This window comes from Trachymyrmex septentrionalis, unplaced genomic scaffold, assembly GCF_001594115.1.
Source record: "Trachymyrmex septentrionalis isolate Tsep2-gDNA-1 unplaced genomic scaffold, Tsep1.0 scaffold108, whole genome shotgun sequence".
NCBI lineage: Eukaryota > Metazoa > Arthropoda > Insecta > Hymenoptera > Formicidae > Trachymyrmex > Trachymyrmex septentrionalis.
This window is the reverse complement of record NW_017304207.1, coordinates 255,468-277,175: the sequence shown is the minus strand read 5'-3', so window position 1 is coordinate 277,175 and position 21,708 is coordinate 255,468. Positions and strand designations below refer to the sequence as shown.

Genomic DNA, 21,708 nt, shown 5'->3' with positions numbered 1-21,708 from the left:
ATAAACGTACTAAATTGTCAATAAATTTTGAACGAAAACAGCAGCGATAGATCTTCCGAAGAAAATGAGCTAATTATAAGATTATCAATTTAAGCAGTTTGACCTCATGTTAAAAACTATGGGTGTGTTCTCATTGCTGATTTCCAATATAGTATCCAATAGCCATCATGTTGTGTTACTGAGAGAAACGTTCTTTTTCTCTAGTAAAAAATTGCAGTAAAAATATAATTTAAATTCGCGTACGAATTTTTACTGGAACTTTTCACTAAAGAAAAAGAACGCTTCCCTCAGTAAACCTGGATTCTCATACGGGCAACAGGGCTCTAACACCGAACGTTGATTGGTAAAAAACGGACGATAGGAGTAAATTTTACTCTCACAACTGACTTTTCACAAATCAGCACTCTGTGTCAAACTCGCTATTGTGCGTATGAAGATCCGGGCGAATCTCCCCACTTTTCCTTATAAAAGTGTTGCCTGCGCGCAGTAAATGCGCAATGGAAAACCGTCATGTATAGAAAAGAGATATCAATAGATCACGTGACCAGCTTCTCTGTGATTGGTTCTTAATTATACAAGGAGATGTTATGGCGATCTAACTTTTACTTTTCATAAACTGTTACAAACCACGTGCACCACTATTTATTTCAGATTATTTCAGATTCTTTCATTGCAAAAACGCATTGAATAAGTCTAATTTTGTTTATTCTTTGTGTAATTAGGTTTGTTTGCGTCGCATGCTCCAATGTACTTTTGTTATAGCTTCTACTCACTTCAACGAGCACGTTACACACTTTCTAAATAAGCTATATATTAGTCATAAATCAGAAGCTGGAAATTGACCAATCACAGTCGTCAATTTCTAACTTCTAACTTCTGATTTATGACTAATGGCTTATTGTAGAATGACCATTAGAGTAAGTAAATGCTGTAATAGAAACATTTTAGAGCATGTCAGAGCATGCAACGCGAACATACCTTATATAACTTCTTCGAGTATATAAAAATATGTAAATATGGTGTTCTGTGCATACGCGGTTTTACAATGCACGTGTGCCATAATTAATACATATTATCTAACAACAGGAAAAGTGGGGAGTCTAGTGTTATAATGGAAGTCTGTGATTCGACATCTTTGCTTTCTCTCTTTTTAAGGCAAAATATGTATCTATAGGTCTGTTCACATTGTATGAAATCCCCAAGTATTTTTGCACTTAAAATGAGATAGATACAAATTTTTTGCCTTAAAAAGAGAGAAAGCGAAAATGTGTTAAAAGTGCAAGCAACGCGAACAGACCTTATCTTATTTAAGAATATCAATCATGAAACTTTATCCCTAGGATAAAAAGTAAAAATTTTTACCATTGAAATTAATGGAGAAATTTTTCACTTTCCACTTCCATCCTAAGGATCAAGTTTCATGATTGATAGTGCAAAAATATTTGAGGATTTCTTGCAACGCACCTATTATCAAGGCTGCGTTCGAATTTCCACCCGGGTGTTTCTCGGTCATATCATCCTTGTTTATCGTTTGATAAACAACAGGATGACATAACATCTGGGGAGAACCCAGGTGGAAATCCGAACGCAGCTCAAGAAAACTCATTCTCTAGTTATATCTAGAAAGAAAATATCGTTTATTAGGTCCCTATAATTTCTAAAGTTATGCATTCTGCCGCATGTTACGCGCGCTTTCCAGTTTATTATTACCATTTGTCGTTCGTCATTTTACATGATTTTACGCTGCTTGCTCGTATTAATGTCGTGAACAGGTGAGAATAAATTTCTGCAAAATATTGTGTTTATCATTAAAATTGTTGCATTTTTATCAAGCCAACTCTGCTTTACTAGGACTACGACTACAGGTACTTGTGAGGACATGGATTCCGATGGTTGCTCGTTAACTTGCACCATTATCCTGGAATGGTTGAACGCGCAAGGAGCTATTCTGAGAAAAGTAACTCACAGAACAGCGTCGCTACGTATAATTCGAGATCGTCAGCGCAAGATGCTCGTAGAGGTACGCGCCGAAAAAGCGAACGTACTCGCGAAGCTACCTTTGAAAGGTATATCGGTATTTAATAAATTTATGACCGAGGGAAAGGCTTCTATCAAGTTCAAGGAACAGAACTGTACGTTGTTTCTGTCGAATGCACCTTCTTCTCAGCTGATTAATTTTTTAAAGACTATATTTATCAAGCTGACAGGCCAACAAGTAACGACTGTGAAAGATCCCTTGCGGGAGAAACTCTTTGCAAATATACAGCCAGGTGGTGCTGAGGATATTAGCCCGGCTAGTAATGCAGAGGTCAACAGAGCTAAGGAAAAAGCTATGGCTGTATCACGTGCAACGGTCACCACTCCATCGCCGAGCGTAGTCAGGAAGCGAAAATATTTCAGCGACGATAGTCCTAAAGTATCCGCAGCAAAAAAACTGTATAAGAATCCTACCACAGGAGAACTAACAGAGGAACAGACTCAAGTCTTAAATGCAGTACTTAGTGGAAAGAACGTGTTTTTCACCGGTAGCGCAGGCACTGGAAAGTCATTTCTGTTAAAGAAAATAATCTCAGCTCTTCCTCCAGATGTAACAATGGCTACAGCAAGCACTGGAGTAGCAGCCTGCCACATAGGTGGAATTACATTGCATAAGTTTGCTGGCATTGGTGTGGGCACTGGCACCAAGGAGAGATGCATCCAATTGGCCTCTCGTCCAGCTTCAGCTTCAACTTGGAGGAAAACAAAACATTTAGTGATAGACGAAGTTTCTATGGTAGATGGTGATTTTTTTGACAAGATTGAGGAAGTGGCAAGACACGTGCGTAGGACAGAAAGACCTTTCGGAGGAATACAATTAATTTTGTGTGGTGACTTCTTTCAATTACCTCCTGTTTCTAAAACTAATGACAAAGCAAAATTTTGCTTTCAAAGCGAGGCTTGGCAAAAGTGTGTTCACTTTAATTTTGAATTGCGAATTGTCCATCGGCAAAAGGACGAGGCATTCGTAAAAATATTAAATAGTATTAGGATAGGTAGAATTACGGATGATATTGTTGATATTTTAAAGGAAACTGCAAAACAAAAAATTGAAAGTAATGGCATATTAGCAACTAGATTATGTTCTCATGTAAAAGAGGCCGATGAGATCAACGAATTTCAGTTGAATGAACTTAAAGGTGAGAGTAAAGTATATACAGCATTAGATTCTGATAGTTCTGCGACATCTATGTTGGATCAGCAGCTGCCTATACCTAGCAAATTAATATTGAAAGTTGGCGCTCAAGTTATGCTAATGAAAAATATAAATGTTAATAGTGGATTAGTGAATGGTGCTCGAGGTGTCGTTATTGATTTTAAAAATGATATACCGATAGTTAACTTGCGCTCAGGAACACATTATGAAGCAAAGATGGAAAAATGGGCTATCAAAACTAGTTCTGGTGCTGTTATACATCGAAAACAGATTCCTTTAAAGTTAGCATGGGCCTTTTCAATTCACAAAAGTCAAGGTTTAACTTTAGATTGTGTGGAAATGTGCTTGTCGAGAGTATTTGATGCTGGTCAATCTTATGTAGCACTTTCAAGAGCTCAGAGCTTACAGAGTTTACGTGTCTTAGATTTTAATAGCCAACAGGTATGGGCTAATACAGCTGTACTAGAATTTTATAAAAAGTTTAGGAGGAATTTACAAGAGATGGAAATGATTCCTCTGGGTAAGAAAGTAAAGTTGGAAAGAAGTAAAAGATAATATTTATATTTTTTATAGTCTATACATATATAAATTGTTGGAAGTAAACAATTTATATTAACACACGCAATAAAAATTATATAACAATTATTAATTTTATTACAGTAAATATCTTCTTTATTTTTACATATATAATTAATACGGTTTTTTTTTACAAATATTACAATTTACTGATGATGGTGATTTATATTTATATCAGTATTAATAATCGTCGACAGTTATTTCAATAGGCGGTATATAACGCCATGTATGTCCTGCATTTATAAGCTCCGAATAAAGTATCGGAGAGTTTGGAGCGGATTCTTTACTGCTGCATTGAATATCTATTTTGTACTGACCAGAAGTGAAAAATACTACGCGACATTCATGATAGGCTCTGCCATATTCCTGTAACTGTTATTTCATAATAAAATAGGGAATGTAAGACGTGCGTATACAACTACACATTGCATTTACGAAAAGTGTGACTTACAGTAGGCAGCATGACTTTATTTGCTCCAGCTATGGATAACCTTGTTTCTAATTGATAATTGTTAACGCCGTTATGATGGTCCTGATAGAAATTAATAGACAATGTAAGATCACTCAGAGGATGTTCCAAAGCATTGCACACTCCCACACCAACGCTGATGCATTCACCCAAAGCACACGACAGTTCTTCTTGTGCTTTTACAATAATATCGTTGATAGTTATTTCTGGAAAATGTTAGTAATTTTAAGTACACATACTTTATTATACACATACTTATAGTAAACAGTATTTACGCACCCCATTGTAGAGGACTCATTCTCACTAGATCCAACATATCTTGAGTTAGAGTAATACCAGAGAGAGTAGCTTTCCCTGTCGATTCAGTGCCTAATAATTGCCAGCGCAGATCAACCAATGAAGCTATATGTTCGGCACATATTTTTTGGAGTTCACTTGTATCACCAGCACCATTTAACTATAAGCGCAAAATAATAAAATAGTATGTCTTACATTACGTTTCAGTATGTCTTTAAATAGGCGATATTTCCATTATTACCATAGATAATTTATTAAGTGGACATCGGTCAACTGGAACAGGAATTCTGCATGGTTCTTTACCTTCCATATATATACATTTATTTTGCGTATAGTGTAATTCCATTTCATGATTCGTCATATTTGATACGTCCAACACAAGATAAAATTGCACTGGTCTAAAAATTGTCAGGGAGAAAATATTTATAGACAAAATATATATTTTATATATATATATAAAATATAAATTATAGAAATAAATTATTTTATACGAAACATTGCGTTTTTTTTGTAACTTACGTTTCAGCCGGCAATACATCCCAGTTAGTAATCTGTACACTAGGTAGCATCTCAATGGTTATAAAAACAGATGAAACTCTGCAATAACCATTTATTAAGCCTGCACCTCCTGAGTATTTAATTCTTAATTGACCTTCAATAATGTTAGATGCATGTAAAGGTACTGCAAGTTTCGACAATCGCGTGCTTGCTAAGGAAGAATGACCAGAATGTGAACTTATTCCTGATCTAAAAGAAGAAGTCAGCTCGGATTGTCTTTTCGTATGATGAGACGGAGAACTAAGCCTAGATGGTAAAGAACTATAGCCTGAATGTGACAAACTGCTTGGTTGACTAAGGCAGGTACTGCTAGTAACATCTGAAAAGTTTTTGAGAAAAAAATAGAAGGCACTAAATTAAAAAAATTGTGCTACTATACACGCACGTACGCGCGCGCGCGCGCGCACACACACAAAATATAATTAATTATATTACCATTTCTAATTGAAGGTGCTATAAAATCCGTTGCTGCATATAGATATAAGGTAAGACTTGCACTACTGCCAGGTTGTAAAGGCAACTGTGTCATCAGATTCTCATCACTCCATTTAAAAATTTTACTTTCAGTTAGAGCATCCAAAGCAGACTGTACTGATAACTCAATCATTTCAATAGGAACTTGCCCAGCATTTGTTATTGTCACGGTACATTCAGCGCTGTAAATGTAAGCGAAATCATTTTGCATAAAAATTATATATTGATCAAAAAAAATTATATAGTGCTTATAGTAGACACAAACCTCTCACCGCCATAGAGTGATATACTTGCGCTAGTAACTATATTGTCACCAGAACTGAAACTGGCAGTTTGAGGCAAACTAGTCGCGACATCGATTCTTGGTAAGGCTGGAATGACTTCGACAGTATATTGAGGATGTAACATACCCTCCATGTATCTCAATCTACAGTTAGATTTAACTCCTAATGTGTGAGTGCTAAATCCAAGTAATTCTAAATCTCCAACTTCCTTAGGTCTACCTGCTAACGTAACCGCAATCGGACCAGATTCAGCAGGCAGATTAATACTCTCTGGTATCGATTCAAATACTATGCCATTTGTCAAAAGTCTCATGTTAGATACGTGTAATTCAAATGGTAAAGGATTTATGAGCTGCATTGACACTTCACAGATATCTCCTTCCACCCACAAATAATCTGTTATAACAAAAAATTTATTCTTAGAGATATTAAACTATTAATAGTAATAATCAACGTTTTGCTATACACGTACCAACTTTACTCTTTGAAGTATTCTTGCGCTCTAGTGACCCGAAGTTAATTGGCGTAAATAAAAATGGACCATGATCTTCTTTTACTCTTTCTATTTTTTGAGGCTGTAAGTGTGGCTGCATGTTTTTCAAAGTAAACAATTTTGTTTTTGGTATATTTAATAAATTAGCCGGTGGTATGACGGTACCAGAATCTAAAACCTGTCACAAAAGACATTATTTTATATATGCGAGACACATATAATTATACATTATAATTTTTTTTTTAACATACTAGGGGGACTGGTGCACCCTCGCACTGTTGAGATACATTTTGTAATTGTAGTGCAATATCTTTCCGTTCGGTAAGCGTTAGATGATTGTACATTGTCTGGAGCAAAAACGTTAAATGTCTTGTAGCAAGTGCCGGATTACCCATTCGATTTGCAGCAGCAACAAGTTCATTTATTATTTGGATCTGTATGGCTGGCCATCCTCTTTGTCCATCTATAAGAAAACAATATAATTTTAAATATCACAAAACAATCGAAACAAAAAATAAAATAATATTAGAAAGTATTTCATTAACATTATTTGGAAAAAAATTTAACATACATTTATATATTTATTTAAAAAAATATGTATTGTAAAAAAGTAAACAGGAAAATATAAAATATAAAATTATATGAATTTATATCAAATCATTGCAGTTACCTGGTGGCATATCAACAGGATCTAAAGATAATTTAAATCCAGATGTAGCTTGCAACATCAAATTATAACATTGTTGCCAGTCCGGATTAGGATTATTTTGGGATACATGACGAGTGGCGGCCAATCGTAAACAGAATGACGCTTTTCTATCAAAACCAAAGCTCGTATATAGATTTGATAATGTAGTAAATCGATCAATCTGAAATATTGATTTATATAGCACCTTGATAAGTTTTATATGTTGAAATTTCCTGCGTTATCTTAATATTACATACTTTTTCTTGCTCGCTGAGAGGCAAATTAATCAATACAACATTATTTAAATATGATGCAGCTTGTAAGGTGCAGTTCTGTTCTATTGAGATTCTTGTAGCTTTGAAACTAGCTTCAGTTTCAATTATACCTGCGTATTGGTATTTACTATAATGTACTATAGCGTCACGATATTTCTTAGATATTTCCTCAGGTAGTAAAATATGTGGCATGCTGGCCTTTACCACGTCTATACTAGGTGGAGCTGGTAAAACTGTAAGAGCTTGTGATCCTCGTCTATAAAATGATAAATGATTAATTCATTAATTTCGATATTCTTAAACCAGATCTTCTAATAAAAGCATAGATGCTTTAACATTTTAACTATATATATAATAACTTATAAAAAAAGATCATTTTGTTTTGTATTATATAATTCTTTGATCAGAAATTATTCATACCTCTGCTTACTTGGACTTCCCTCTTGTAAGGAAGAATTTCTTTGCAATGGAAGACTTCGACACATATTAGGATAAAGAACCAAGACCGAAGCAGCACAGAGACCTTCATATGCTGCTCCTAGCCACAGCCAGTCGTTGACAGCCTGCAGAATGTTGGCTGCAGAATTATAATTATTCAGGGCATCAGCTGGAAGTCCAGCTTGAAGACACAGATCTCCCAAATGCTTTGTCATACGGCCCACACATCTTTTTTTATTATTTCTGGATTCGAGGTCTAACCCAATAAAATCTTTCTTTTCAAATGGAGCTAACAGAAGAGAGACACGATCTATCTTCTCTCTGGATCGCTCTAATCTTTTCGATTCCAGGATCCAGAATAGAAAATTGAGATACTCAGCTGTTTGTGTCTCGAGATCAGGACATGCTTCATCTGTATAGAATATCGCCCGCGTTTTGAAGTTGCTGGGCGTAGTATAGCCTGGTGGCGGTTCATGACGGCCGTTTGATTCAAGGGAACCAAAGAGGATGGCTCGTGAATCATACAGGGTACTGCTGTACTTCACCTTCAGAGTCTCGTGTAATCTGCACAGCTCATTCAACTCCGTCTGATTGTCATACTTGCCAAATGTGATCAAACCTAGGAGTCTCCTATGTGTCTGAAAATCTCCCCAGTCATTGTTTTCCACGGGATGTTCCCTGACGAATCGGGCGAGGATCTCTCGGGTGCCACCGCTGGAGTCGGATACGGAAAACCTGCTGCCAGCTTTGACGATCCGCTCACATAACCTACTGACCGTCTTCGGTTTGATCTGCGTGCCGACTGGCCTCAGCAGCAGCAGCAGGGCGGCGTGATCGTGGGCGGTCTGCTCGTAATCGGGATGGGACATCTTGTTGTCGGGCACCGGACTCGACAGGATAACGCTGATAGCCGAGCGCATTTATGTCATTGATTTGTTCGAAGGTATACCTTACAATTAATACCTAGACCACACTCTTCAGTCCGATCACAGATCCTGTCATTTTTCCACGTTGTCGTCGGGTAGGGCGAGAACGAGAACACGCCGTGTTTCAAACTTGTAGTATGAAAATAAGATTTGTTCATAACAACATTGACAGTTTGTCACATTGGCGGCAAGCTTGATGGAGTATAGTAAGTAGACAACAGAGATGAGGTGAGGAGGCATTCGTAGACATAGCACGGAATAGAACCAAACAACGTAGGTAACACAGGACGAGTCGAAGTCCGTCGATGTGTTATCAGCCGAAAATATTTGCCAGTACATTTGTGAGTAGTTCCAATTACACTTTATGTACATGGAGGCGCTAGCATTCTCTTTAAAGTTTGATTTGCACGTGGGTCGTGGGATGTGGACACAAAACTGCAATTTGGTTTCTTTGATGTAATTCTTAATTTAGATGAGATAAATAATGTATTGATTTTTATTTACGTGCGTCAAGACAATCCATTAGAATGAAGAACAAGCCAATCCGCCATAAAGAAGTGAATGTCTTTCGGGTGAGTAAAGTCGACAGAGAGCGTAAGGTTAAGTTATTCGCATGTGGCTCTGGAACCGGCTTTTCTTCCGCAGTTCAAGCCATTCTCCGAGAGGATAACGGAAATCGACGTCGATGTCTTTCACCGTGTAACACATCGGAATGAGGACGAGGCCGAGGAGATTGAGACTTATTTTCACGAGACACTACTGAAATGGAACGTACTCAACCTAACGGACGGTTACACCGCCTTCAGAAAGGAAGTGCGAGACATCATCACGTTGCCCCAATTGCTTCACAAGAAGCAGCATGTGATCGATACGCTTATGTTGTATCTGAGGAAACGAGATCCTTTGTTCCTGCAACCGATCCTGGAGTAAGTAGCATACCGAAGGTCTGTTCTTTCAGTTGAATTTCTTGTACAGTTTATCTTTCCTCCTTTTCTCTTCACGGAGAAAAAAAGAAAAAAGCTGAAGAAGTTTGGTACAAAAAGTTCAGGCTTCTTATGATTGAAATTAGATAAAAATTATAAAAGTAAGTTTACTGAATGTTGAGTGAAGTTATAAATGTACTCACTTTTGTAATTTTCACCTTGTTTCAAAAACTGTAACAGATTCTTAATTAAAAAGAACAGACCTAGATACATATGGATAAATGCATGAACAGATTGTTTTGTTATTATTTCTATTCTCGGTTTCTTATAGATTAATAATTGCTGTAGCGAGAGATCTTCAGAAAGAGTTTTACGATTATTTCCCAGAATTTCTATCCGAAATAATCTGCTTGCTGCAAACGAAAGACGCTGAACAGATAGAGTATACATTTACCACTTTGGCATATTTGTTTAAATTTCTATGGCGATATTTGACAAGAAATATAAAAACTGTGATGCCCCTGTTGCTACCATTGTTAGCTGACACACAGCCAGTTTATATAAACAGGTTTGCTGCCGAAAGTTTTGCATTTGTAGTTCGCAAGATCAAGGATAAAGATTCTTTTCTGAAACTGGTATTACATATTTTGGAGGATAGAAATAAAAATGCCAAGGAAAATGGAATATCGGGTTGTGCAAAATTATTGTTTGAAGTTATATCTGGTACTCCAGGGCAGTTCCATTCCTGCGGCGAACAGATGTTACTGTTTTATTTCAACGCTCTGCAAGACGAGACCATTGATAAAACGCTTACTTACGAAGTACTACGGGAAATTATAACGTGTATATTGCAAAACATACATCCACAAAAATGCAATATCATGTGGAATGTTATACTAAAAATAATAGACACGTTTGTTGAAAAGTCAAAACAGTTGTTAAAATTCTCTGAGAAGAAACACACTTTAGTTCTATTCCTGCGTCTTATACATAGTATTATCAGCTGTAAAAATGGAAGGTTCTTAATTGACGCTGTATCTGTGATAAAAAGGTTCACCATCATGATGGACAGATTGAATGAAGATAATAATATTTTGCAAGAAGTTATCAATGTATCCGTAGCTATTCTCTTGGCATCCAACGTCAAGTTAATGCAGGAGGACTCGAGTCAATTAGTACTGAAAATTTTGACGGTGAATGACATGGAATTATTATACTCCTCTGTTGAAAATTTAATACACTACTCTTCGTTCGAAGTTTTGGTATTGCCTTATGTAATGCAACGCAGTATATCTATTGGATTTGACAATAAGCTACTGCTTCTGCTTGCTAAAGTAATTCTCACGAAAGCAACACCCTGTTTCAGTGGTATAACTTTGGACAAATGGAGAAAATACATTTTAGATATACGAAATATTGAAATTGATTACCTCTTACTAGAATTGAAAACATTATCTACTGATACTGTTTCGCTTGATGCACTGAGAATTTTGGTAATTTTACCACATTTGAACCCGTTGCATGAGGAACTTATGAATATGTTGAAAAATGGCTTGTTATTTTTATATAAAAAGATATTGAATGGTGATGCAGATGGCACTGCGGACATTAATAAAACCGCTTTTATATTTTTATTAACGCTGGAATCGTTAATCCATGTGTCAGAGCCAAGCATTCTCCACGAGTTTTTAATAAAATCTGATATAAAAATAGTTGATTTAATTAACAAACATTATGACAATACATATATCTTAAATGCGATAGATCTCTGTATGACGTATTTTGCTGCGTCGCAGCATCACTCAGATTATATAAATTTAGCGTTGTTTAACAAATTAAACGACAAAATAGAGAAGAAATTTAGTTCACCTTATAGCAATATTCGAATGATCGTGGCACACTTATATTCCTTATTTTCTAAAGTCGAAGATCTGAAAAGACCTGGTGAACCTCTTAAGATGTCTGATGGAAAAAGTGCTATGGAGCTTGTATATTTAGTGGAATCTGAATCCGTGACGATACAAAACTATCGGAGTAAGTTATTACATTTGCAAGCTTTAGGATTTCAGAGTCATGCGATAGCTAATTTAAATCCTAAGTATTACGAATTTCCGTTACGTTGCTTGATGGGCAATTTGTACATAAATTTTTCTCTGCTTTGGCAACCTGTGAGTCTAATTATAGCTAGTTATGGCAACAAGGAATGCCCACAGTTCTGGCCAACATTTCTGTCCGAGTTAACATGTAACAAAGTACCGAAGATTGAACGGAAACCGTCGTTTGATTGCTATGTGATTTCGTCGTTGGAGATGTTGATAGAAAAACACGATGATAAGCCTGATTTTGAAAATTATAGGATCCTCCTCTGGAAATGTATGGCACATTTCTCACATTACGCCGAGACGAAAAATAGAGATTTAACCGGATTATTCATTGATTTCGTAAATGCAAATTTTTTTAGATCTAATTCCGACGAGGGCAAATATTGCAATGTTGAAAAACGTAAGGAATTAATCGACGCAGATAATACGGACGACGAGAACGAAAGTGATGAAGAGCGTGATGAGATAAAAGTTGCGCAAGTGGATGTGATGAAAAAAAATTACAAGGTGAAACTTTTACTCGCTCAGATGGAGATATTCGATAAAGTGCAGAATCCGAAAATGATGCATAGAGAAGCGGAGATGCATCAAATCTATCTAGACTTGATTTCTTCGAGAAATCTCGACATACAGAGAGCCGCTCTGAATTGTCTCTTTGCATACAAGTACAAGTACCTTTTGCCATACAAGGAGTCCTTGTATGGTCTAATAAATGAGAAGAATTATAAGAGTGAACTCACGCGTTTCAAGCTGGACCGGGAAAGCAATATGATAGAAGAAGAACATCGCGAAAATCTCATGCCGATCATAATGAAAATTATTTACGCCAAAATGATTATGAAGACCGGCATGAGGACCGGTGGAAAAACCGGTGGATTTACACGGAGAAAAATCATATTGCGCTTTCTAGGCGGTGTACAAGAGGACGAGATGATCATATTCATAAAAATGGCATTCAGACCTTTCAAGTCATATGTATCTCTGGAAATGGATGAGACATTCGATTTGAAAAAATATGCTGAGACCATCATCGATACCATCGATCTGAATAACGTTATGCCACCTAAACGTATGCAGAGTGCCGTGAATCTATTGGCGATAGTAATAGAACAATTTGGCGGGAAAATGTCGAAGAAGTTACTGCCCTGTTTGCTCAGGATACTAATCTGCATCTTGGCTGAGGTGAATGGAATTCTCCGGAGATCGGGGGAGGTTTACCCGGGATACTTGTCAATGATCAAGAATGTGAGGACAAGTTGCGTCGGTATACTGGCTAGATTCTTTACACACTTTGAGAACTATGACTGGAAACGACACGAGATGGACGCAGTCTATCACGTCGCGATATTTCCCTTGTTGCAGAAATTGCCTATCGAGGGTATACACAGTCCTACGGCTTTGCTGAAGCTGTTTATGGCATGGAGCCAGAACTCGCGATACTATCCGTTGTTTGCCAAGTATCAGGAGGACAACAAGTCGATCACTCCTCTCCCTTACATCGTGCAACTCCTGTCGAATCCCAAGACACACCAATCCGTCATCAATGCCATTCTGGAGATGATCGAGAAGATGCTGACTCTGCAGGATTACGGAAAATCCAACGAAGACGCGATGCAGGTGGACGCGCAGTTTCTACCGTTAACTCCGATACTCACTAATATGCTCGAAGTGGAAGAGAAGATACTTTCAAACGGGGTCAATTACGGCTCCGCTATACTTCTGCCGCACGTTCCTCACGTTCTGGAATTTATCAGAGATAGACTTAGAAGGTCCAATAAGAATATAAATAAGATCGAGCTGACCATACTGTCGCGAATCTCCGAATTTGTCACGGATGCCGAGACGTGCGATATAGTATTGAAGTTGATAATACCAGTGTTAATCAGGAAGGCTGCATCTGGTAATAACGAGGAAGCCGTTATAGGACTGCTGATGACCATCACGAACCTCATAAAAATTGTAAATAAGCCGGAGATTCACCTGCGTTCCATTGCGCCGTTGATTGGCCTCGTATCGGACGTACCCGCTCGCAAGACTCTTCTGCAGCTGTACCGGACCATTGCTGAGAGATCTATGGAAGACCGTCGTGAGGAAATGATCCGGGATTGCGAAGTTCTGATTGAGCTTAATGCATGGGATCACAGATGGGTCGATCAACCGAACTTCCAAAAGAGACTGGACGCTTTTGAGTTGATCAGCGACAGAATTGGGAAGAATGCGATCACATTGGAATTTGGCGTGACTGTAATACACAATTGTTTTTACTTTTTGAAAACCGAATCGGATTTGGCGATGCGAGATTGCTCCGGCCAGTGCCTGAAGCTTGTCGGAGCGAAATTGGCAAGAGAACACCAAAATAATGTTCTGAACAGGCGTTACTTAATGGACGACACTATCTTGGCGCTTACGAGGAAGGGTATTACGAGCAAGAACGAAGCTGTTCGCCTTCAATCAATAGCGTTTTTAGGACACATGGCTCTGGAATGCGCGGACGTGCATCCCGTTTTACGAGACTTGTCCCTACTTGCCAATCGAGCCGACCCCGAAGTCGATTTCTTCGAGAACATGCAACATCTACAACTCTACAGAAGGGCTCGCGCCTTACTAAAATTCTGCACACTCGCTAAGACATTGCGAAAGCCATTTAGTCCTAAAACGTTGACGCAATTCATTCTTCCTCTCTGCTCATTGTATTTATGCAATGAGACTTTTATTCATAAGAACAGTCTCGTTGATGCTGCTATCGAGACTGTCGGAATAGTGTGCAGACTGTTACCGTGGCACCACTATGAAATTATTTTAAAATATTATTTAGGCAAATTAAGGAATTCCACAGAGTTCCAAAAGCAAGTCGTTAGGATAGTAGTAATAATATTAGACTCTTTCCATTACAATCTTTCAAAGTACAAACCAGCAGAAAAAATTACGCAAACCAAAGTGACAGGAACCGAAGACAACGCTGCTTTTATCACTGAAAAGAAAGAAACTAATGAAACGACCAAAGAAAATGAGAATCTTGAAAACACGGAAGAAGGAGATGAGGAAAAATTAGAGGAAGCATTAAATGACGACAACGTTGAAAATATTGAAGAAATAATAGAGAAGGATAAAGAAGCGATAAAGGAAGACTTGCCAATAATTGAAAGGCAAACGCTACTTTCTCAATATGGTGCAAAGAAAGTAGTGTTCAGTATATCGAACGGCTTGTTGCCTCATTTGCATCGATCCATCGTGGGGAGAACTCGGCAAGAGAGTAATCATAAAATCAACAAGAAGAAGATCGCTTCCGAGACAGAGGAGGATGATTTACTGAGAGTCCCCATTGCTCTCGCGTTTGTTAAGTTGCTGCAGAAAATGCCTGAGAATCTTTTGGATACAAATCTGCCAGGGTAAGTACGCCATAGCATTATAAAGATATTTTGCATTCTTTTATATGTTCGAAGATTATTTCGTTTACGTAACATATAATTTTTTCAATTTCTAATGCATTTTTTTAAGAATTTTTATGAAACTGTGTACATTCCTCAAATCACGTATGGAATCGGTTCGACGTGCGACTCGCGAGATACTACAGAAAATCATGATAACTTTAGGACCGAAGTACCTTCATTATCTTTTGAAGGAACTTAATACATTGTTAACGAAAGGTTTTCAAGTGCACGTTCTCGCATACACAGTACAGGCTATTTTATTCGCGCTGAAGCCTTATTACCAGAAAATGGATATTAATAATAATTTACAAAGCATTTTGTCTGTAAGTATTATTTCTGAAATATTTGACCGTACAAACTTTGCCAATATATTTTATTAATTGTATTATAAAAGTTATTGATATAATATAATTTGTATTATTTGTAATATCGTGTATCCCCCTAGCATACATCATATTACTTGATATTTAACTATAATTCTGTTTTTCTTTACTAATATTCAAGCAATATTAAATAATATTTGCATTCTCGACAACTTATTTGAATATTAGAAACATTTTTTAAGTCTGGAATCTTGAAAGAATACATTGACAGAACCTATGTTTATACATATAATGTATTCTCATGATAAGAATTAATGCAATATATTGATAAAATTTAATTAAACACTTAAAATTTGATTTAAATACTTTGTATATCTTCAAATAATTATCTTCAGGTGTGCAAAGTTGATTTATTTGGATTAACCGCGGAAGAAAAGGAGATAGCGGGTATTATAAAAAATGTATCGGAAGCAAAGAGTACTAAGAGCTTTGATATTTTCCATATCTTAGCGGAGTTTATAACAGAATCTTGTTTAGTAGACCTAATTTTGCCATTGAAAGAAGTATTAATAAAGACGCACTCGCATAAAACGATACATAAGATTATGGAATGCCTCCGAAACGTAACTCTGGGATTGGCGGATAATACTTATATACCCTTGGAACAAATGCTCATATTTCTTTACGGTATTATTTCGGAAAGCATACCAGACCTTATACCTGAAAAGAAAAGTAAAAAGCTTGCGGAAGATGAGCGAAGAATAGAAACGAAAACTTTGATGCAACGATCGAATTATTTTCTTATATCACTAGAACCTAAAAACAGGATGGGTATTAAAGTTACTGCAAAAACTACCAAACACGCCAACGTTCATGTAATGATAGAATTCGGCCTGAAATTGTATCATATATTGTTGAAACGGGACAAAGTCTCCGGAATGGAATACAAATGTTATCTAGAACCATTTGTGTCAGTTTTAAGTAATTGTTTAAAGTCTCATCATGTCAAGCTATGCACTGTAGCATTACAATGCTTAAATTGGATGCTAAAAATGGACCTAGAATCGATGCACGCATCGATATCGGACATCTGTGATTCCATGTTCGTCATTTTGCATAAGTACGCTGCTGCAGGATTAAGTAAAGGAGATAACTTCGATCTTGTAATGGCCACATTCAAATGTATGTCCGTGGTCGTTCGTGATGTAAAATACTTCAGCATTAATGCCGATCAGCTGAAGATTCTTATTTTATACGCGGAACAAGATTTACACGACAGCGATAAGCACGCTACCGCGTTTACCTTACTCAAGGCTATAATACATCGAAAAATGATTATCCCAGAAATGTACACTGTCATGGAGAAAGTAGCAATGCTGAGTATTACCTCGGAGCTAGAGCACGTTAAATTGCAATCACGTTCTTTGTTCTATTCTTATCTCATGGGTTATCCACTTGGCAAGCATTTGGACAAACATATATATTTCTATCTCACTCAGTTGAGTTACGAAATGCAACCGGGTCGGCTGAGCGCACTAGAAATGATTCATACCATTGTCACAGGATTCCCATTGAAGACGCTAACTGTAAGGTCTGAAATCATATTTGTAATGACTGGTGCAAGATTAATAGACGATGACGACCCAGCCTGCCGCAAACTTTGTGCAAAATGTATAAAGGAAATGCTTATGCGGATATCCTATAATGATAGAAATAAGCTATTTGACAAGTGGCCCCTTCAGTGGCTAAATGATTCCATAAGATACCGGACATTAGCGGCACAGTTATGCGGCATATTCGTGACTGTTGAAAAAAACGATTTCGATTCGCGATTACCTCAAGTTTTACCATTGTTATTAAAACAGTTTCACACAAATATTTCAACTTCTGACAATGCCGAATTCGGAAAATACATGGAATTAGATAATACGACAAACTTACAGAAAGATTCCAATTTAAAGGAAGAAAGAACAAAAGATCATCATTTAATTCAAGTGTTACAACTGCTATTAAAGATAGCACATTATACATCTTTCCTTACGGATGAAAAATACAAAGATTTCATTAACTCTTTTGCTGGTAAGTTAGTTTTTGTTAAAACATTGAAAAATCTTTTTTTTTTTTTTTTTTTTTTCAATAAATATTGTATCTTTATACTTTATTTTAGAATATAGTCAATCTTTGTTGGCACATCCACATTTATGGGTTCGATTAGCAGCAGCACAAATGATCGGTTTTATTTTGACTACTCTTGACGTTGATAAAATCGTGGAACTTATAAATAATCCAGATAATGATAAAATATATGAAGGTTACATGTATTCGAAGCCTGTTGAAACTGTAAAGAGTTTGATTCTGGATTTAGTGGCTCAACTTTATCCAGACATGACATTTGAACAGTTAGCAGATCAAGTTGTGAAAAATCTAATCTTTATCGCAAAGATGTTAAAATCAATTACAGGATCTGTTGCAAAAAATAAGGAAGATGATAGAAATAAAATGGAAAATAGCAATAACTTATCTTTTCTTTGGCTTATCAGGAGATTGAGAAAAGTTGTTAATATAGAAATAACGCAAGCTCCCAAATCAACATCAGTGGTAAGAAAAGTTGTAAGAACGTATTATGAATCTGAAATTGTCATATCAGAAAATAAACCACGAAAATAATATATTTTCAGAGAACTGCAATGTTTAAGTTTATTGCGGGTGTAGTAACTACAGTACCTATTGAATATCTGAACGCGATACTTTTTAATATTATGTCTCCATTGGTACGGGAGATGACTACGACAGAAGAAACGAACGCTGAATTACGTCAGCTTGCAAAAGAAGTAGCTACTATCATTAAAAAGTCCATAGGAAATGAAGAATATGTCAAGTTACTAAATCGAGTACAACAAAAGTTAGACATTAAGAAAGCAGAAAGAAGAAAAGTTCGTGCGCAACAGGTAAATTTATTTTTATCATTTTACATTTTTGTTAATTTTTGTACTATAGAATATTCAAATTTATAAACTTGTCGAACTTTGTTAATATATAAATGTTCAAAAAATTTGTATATACATAATTTTTTTTTATGTCAGTTTGTGACTGATCCTGAGCTAGCGGCTAAACGTAAACTAGCTAAACAACAAAAGAAGAAGGAGGCTAAAAAAAGAAAGCTAGACAGTTTGAAAGGAAACAAAACAGCAAAAAAACGTAAAAAGAAAGTAGATCTAGATGATTTATAATTATAATGTAATATAACTTAGATATATAAATAAAATTTTAATACAATTTACGTATACATGATTAATAAATATTTATATAAGCGACGTAATATGTATATAAATTAAATAGTTTATCAACTATTTATTTCTTTAAAAATTTATGAAAGTATATAAGCACTTGTAAATAAAAACGCAGTGATAATCCACAAACTTTCTGGTATCTTTAAAAATAATACTCGTAAAAGCCTAAAAAGCGTTACTTGTAAATAAATTTTATAAAGCATAATTTTTTTTGTAAATTTATACAAATAGTATGTGTATCTAAGGCTCTAAACACAATGCGAGGCAATAGCGATAGCGATAGTGATAAAGGAATTCAGGATTCGGAAATGCATATGTCAATGCATATAGAAATATATAATAAGGCTAATAATGATAAATTTCTGACGATTTGGAATTCTATCGCCTTACAATATTAATCAGCGTTCAAATTTTTCATTTTGCTTATATATGCTATAATTTTGAAGCAGATGGATGAATACTACAGTCTATATGCAATCAGATTGGCTAGCCTTTTATTTCTTTCGCAGCATTGTGCAACGGGAGGTGACAATTATATATCGTTTATTTCTATACTATTGCTGTTTTTGTCGTTTAGCATTGTGTCTAGGGCTTAAATATTACATAATAAAAAAATATATATCGCTTTTATAATTTATAATTTATTTTTATATACGAATGTATATATTTTTCAAGATAATATATGTACTAATACAGAAGATTCTTTTCCTTTTAAGATATGCAAAATACTGATAAAAATTTTTTCCTGAATTGTAACGAATAATGATGAAATATTATCGATTGAATTTTATATTGAAATCTATAATATCAAAACTGATCCACTTTCAATATATTATTCATTAAGATTTTATTAAAATTCATTAAAATTTCATTAAGATTTCATTATTATTCGTTTTAATATTTTATAAATAATTTAATACAAAATTGAAAATTATTGCAAATATTGTTATATTTAACTTCGCATTGATACAAAAATACAATGCATGTACCAGAATACATGCGAAAATCATGTGCAAATTTAATATGTTTGCAGATAATCTGAGCTTCGGTTACATAGATTTGGTTACACATAGAGAGCAGGATTAAATAGATCTAGATTTTTTCCATCCCAAGTTTTGAATTGGTATACACTGATGCAATAAGTTGAAGTGAAGCATGTATAGTTTGTTGCACTCTAATTTATTCCACTAGTTTAAAACTAATTCAGAATTCTTCACAAAAGACACACCTAATTTTATATGCGAGAACCGACATCATTTAATAACACTCCTAAAAAGATTAATTCAATGCTTTTCATTACATTGTTAATTGATTTCATTAAATCTCATTTTTTTAGCAAATTTCATTACAATCTTTCAATTATTACATAAATTGATAAAATGGCTCAATTTGAATAAATCAAATATAAAAATTAAGAAAAACTACAAGCCAGTTAACATTAATAACATTTAATACTCAAAACCAAAAATATAAGGAATACAAATGTTTCGACGCCGATCGAGTCATTCTTAATGTTAGAATAAATTAAAATAATAATGTTACAATAATTGTCGCGGATTCACATATAAAAATAATAATATTCTGTACTTCTTATCAATGTGGATATTGTCTGATATTGTCGACGTTTTTTTGCTTTGGTACCGCACTGTAGTTTATAAAATTATAATACCTAATTGATTGTATATATGTATACATACATATGTATACACATACATAAACAATTATTGTACATATACCTATTTTAATCTTATATCTATTTTTATTTTTAACCGAGAAAGAAATTGTTTTGTTAGAGAAAATTTACAAAATTTTTTTGATAATATGTCACAATTTAAAAACAATGCGTAAAATAAAGACCGCATGAATTAAAGTTGTAAAAATGATTTATGCAATTTTTACTATATTTACGTCTGCTTATTTTTTAATTATGCTTTTTACATGTTTTTTACTCTTACTTTCCTTTTACGCATAAATAAATAGATATACATTCCTAATTGTGATATATATACCTGAATTAAACTTATCTATCGACTATTTGCACATCAAAGAATATAGTTTTTTGGTTATCGTACTGGGTACATTTCCAGAACTTAAAATATTTATATTTGCAGTCATCATATTAATTATCAGAATCAAATATTCCGAATGTTTTATAAACGATATAGATATGCATATTACATTAACATATTTATAGTAGACATGTACTCGTATATTACATTATGTAGACATGTATATTACATTATTAACAAATGTATCAGATATTATAAGTGTCTGGTATATACATTTATAATTAATATTTAATACTATTTTCTTTTAATTTAATATTAAATGTATATCTATACAAAATAAATATGTCTCAAATGTTAATTGATATATTGTAAAGAGAGAAAGGTTCATTATCAAAGAAGATTTACCGTATCAATTTGTTACAGAATATATAGAATATGCAAAGTTTTCAATTCTTATAATTAATATGATGACTATTTGTGTTTTCGAACATATTTCATACTGCGCATGTTGACCAAAAAACTATAACGTTCTATCTATTTTATAGATAATCCGTTAATTATACTTTTTTGAATTTGAGACATGCAAAGGATGCATATTCATGCTTATGAAAAGCAAGCAAAAGTAAAAAACAATGCGTTGTAAAAAAGCGTAATTAAAAAATAAGTAGGCATAATGTCTATGCAATAAAAATTGCGTAAATTATTGTACGCTTCACGTCGTTCTCTATAATCTTTTCTTGAATATTATTATTGTTATGGAAAATCTATATATTTCTTATCGTTTAATCTTACGAAGAACGTAGAAAAGATTCTGTAAAGAATTTATTTTGCTTTCCTTCAGAATGGTATTTTTGATGCAATATCAAAACGAATAAGAATTATGCGTAGAAAAATATATATATATAGTATAGCAAAGCATATTAAATATACAGCATTAAGAAAACATGTTGAAACGACAA

General features: G+C 34.8%; 3 protein-coding genes across 5 annotated transcripts; 2 read left to right on the top strand and 1 right to left on the bottom strand.

Annotated features, from left to right (window-relative positions):
- Positions 1–1,704: 1,704 nt before the first annotated feature.
- On the top strand, positions 1,705–3,748 carry LOC108747515 (ATP-dependent DNA helicase PIF1). Of its 2 annotated transcripts, none has more exons than XM_018485077.1 (2): positions 1,705–1,772; positions 1,866–3,748. In XM_018485077.1, exon 2 carries the CDS (start codon positions 1,880–1,882, stop codon positions 3,746–3,748), a length of 1,869 nt encoding a protein of 622 aa, XP_018340579.1. In that variant the 5' UTR covers positions 1,705–1,772; positions 1,866–1,879. The 2 variants fall into 2 exon arrangements, with proteins under 2 accessions (XP_018340579.1, XP_018340569.1); XM_018485067.1 differs by having other exon boundaries at positions 1,731–1,772; positions 1,852–3,748.
- A 149-nt stretch (positions 3,749–3,897) lies between these two features.
- On the bottom strand, positions 3,898–8,857 carry LOC108748029 (protein brunelleschi). 2 transcript variants are annotated; one of them, XM_018485994.1, is made up of 13 exons: positions 8,709–8,857; positions 7,728–8,648; positions 7,290–7,563; positions 7,015–7,213; positions 6,596–6,807; positions 6,324–6,522; positions 5,833–6,247; positions 5,529–5,749; positions 5,055–5,412; positions 4,777–4,933; positions 4,518–4,695; positions 4,221–4,444; positions 3,898–4,141 (listed from the first exon to the last, which is right to left on the bottom strand). In XM_018485994.1, the coding sequence occupies exons 2-13, from the start codon at positions 8,612–8,614 to the stop codon at positions 3,950–3,952; spliced, it is 3,516 nt and encodes a 1,171-aa protein (XP_018341496.1). In that variant the 5' UTR covers positions 8,615–8,648; positions 8,709–8,857; the 3' UTR covers positions 3,898–3,949. The 2 variants fall into 2 exon arrangements, with proteins under 2 accessions (XP_018341496.1, XP_018341488.1); XM_018485986.1 differs by having other exon boundaries at positions 7,728–8,857.
- Positions 8,858–9,100: 243 nt separating this feature from the next.
- Positions 9,101–18,680, top strand: LOC108747957 (small subunit processome component 20 homolog). The gene is made up of 8 exons (XM_018485865.1): positions 9,101–9,243; positions 9,317–9,597; positions 9,926–15,085; positions 15,195–15,450; positions 15,846–17,529; positions 17,618–18,048; positions 18,129–18,398; positions 18,534–18,680. Exons 1-8 carry the CDS (start codon positions 9,199–9,201, stop codon positions 18,678–18,680), a joined length of 8,274 nt encoding a protein of 2,757 aa, XP_018341367.1. The 5' UTR covers positions 9,101–9,198.
- Positions 18,681–21,708: the final 3,028 nt, after the last annotated feature.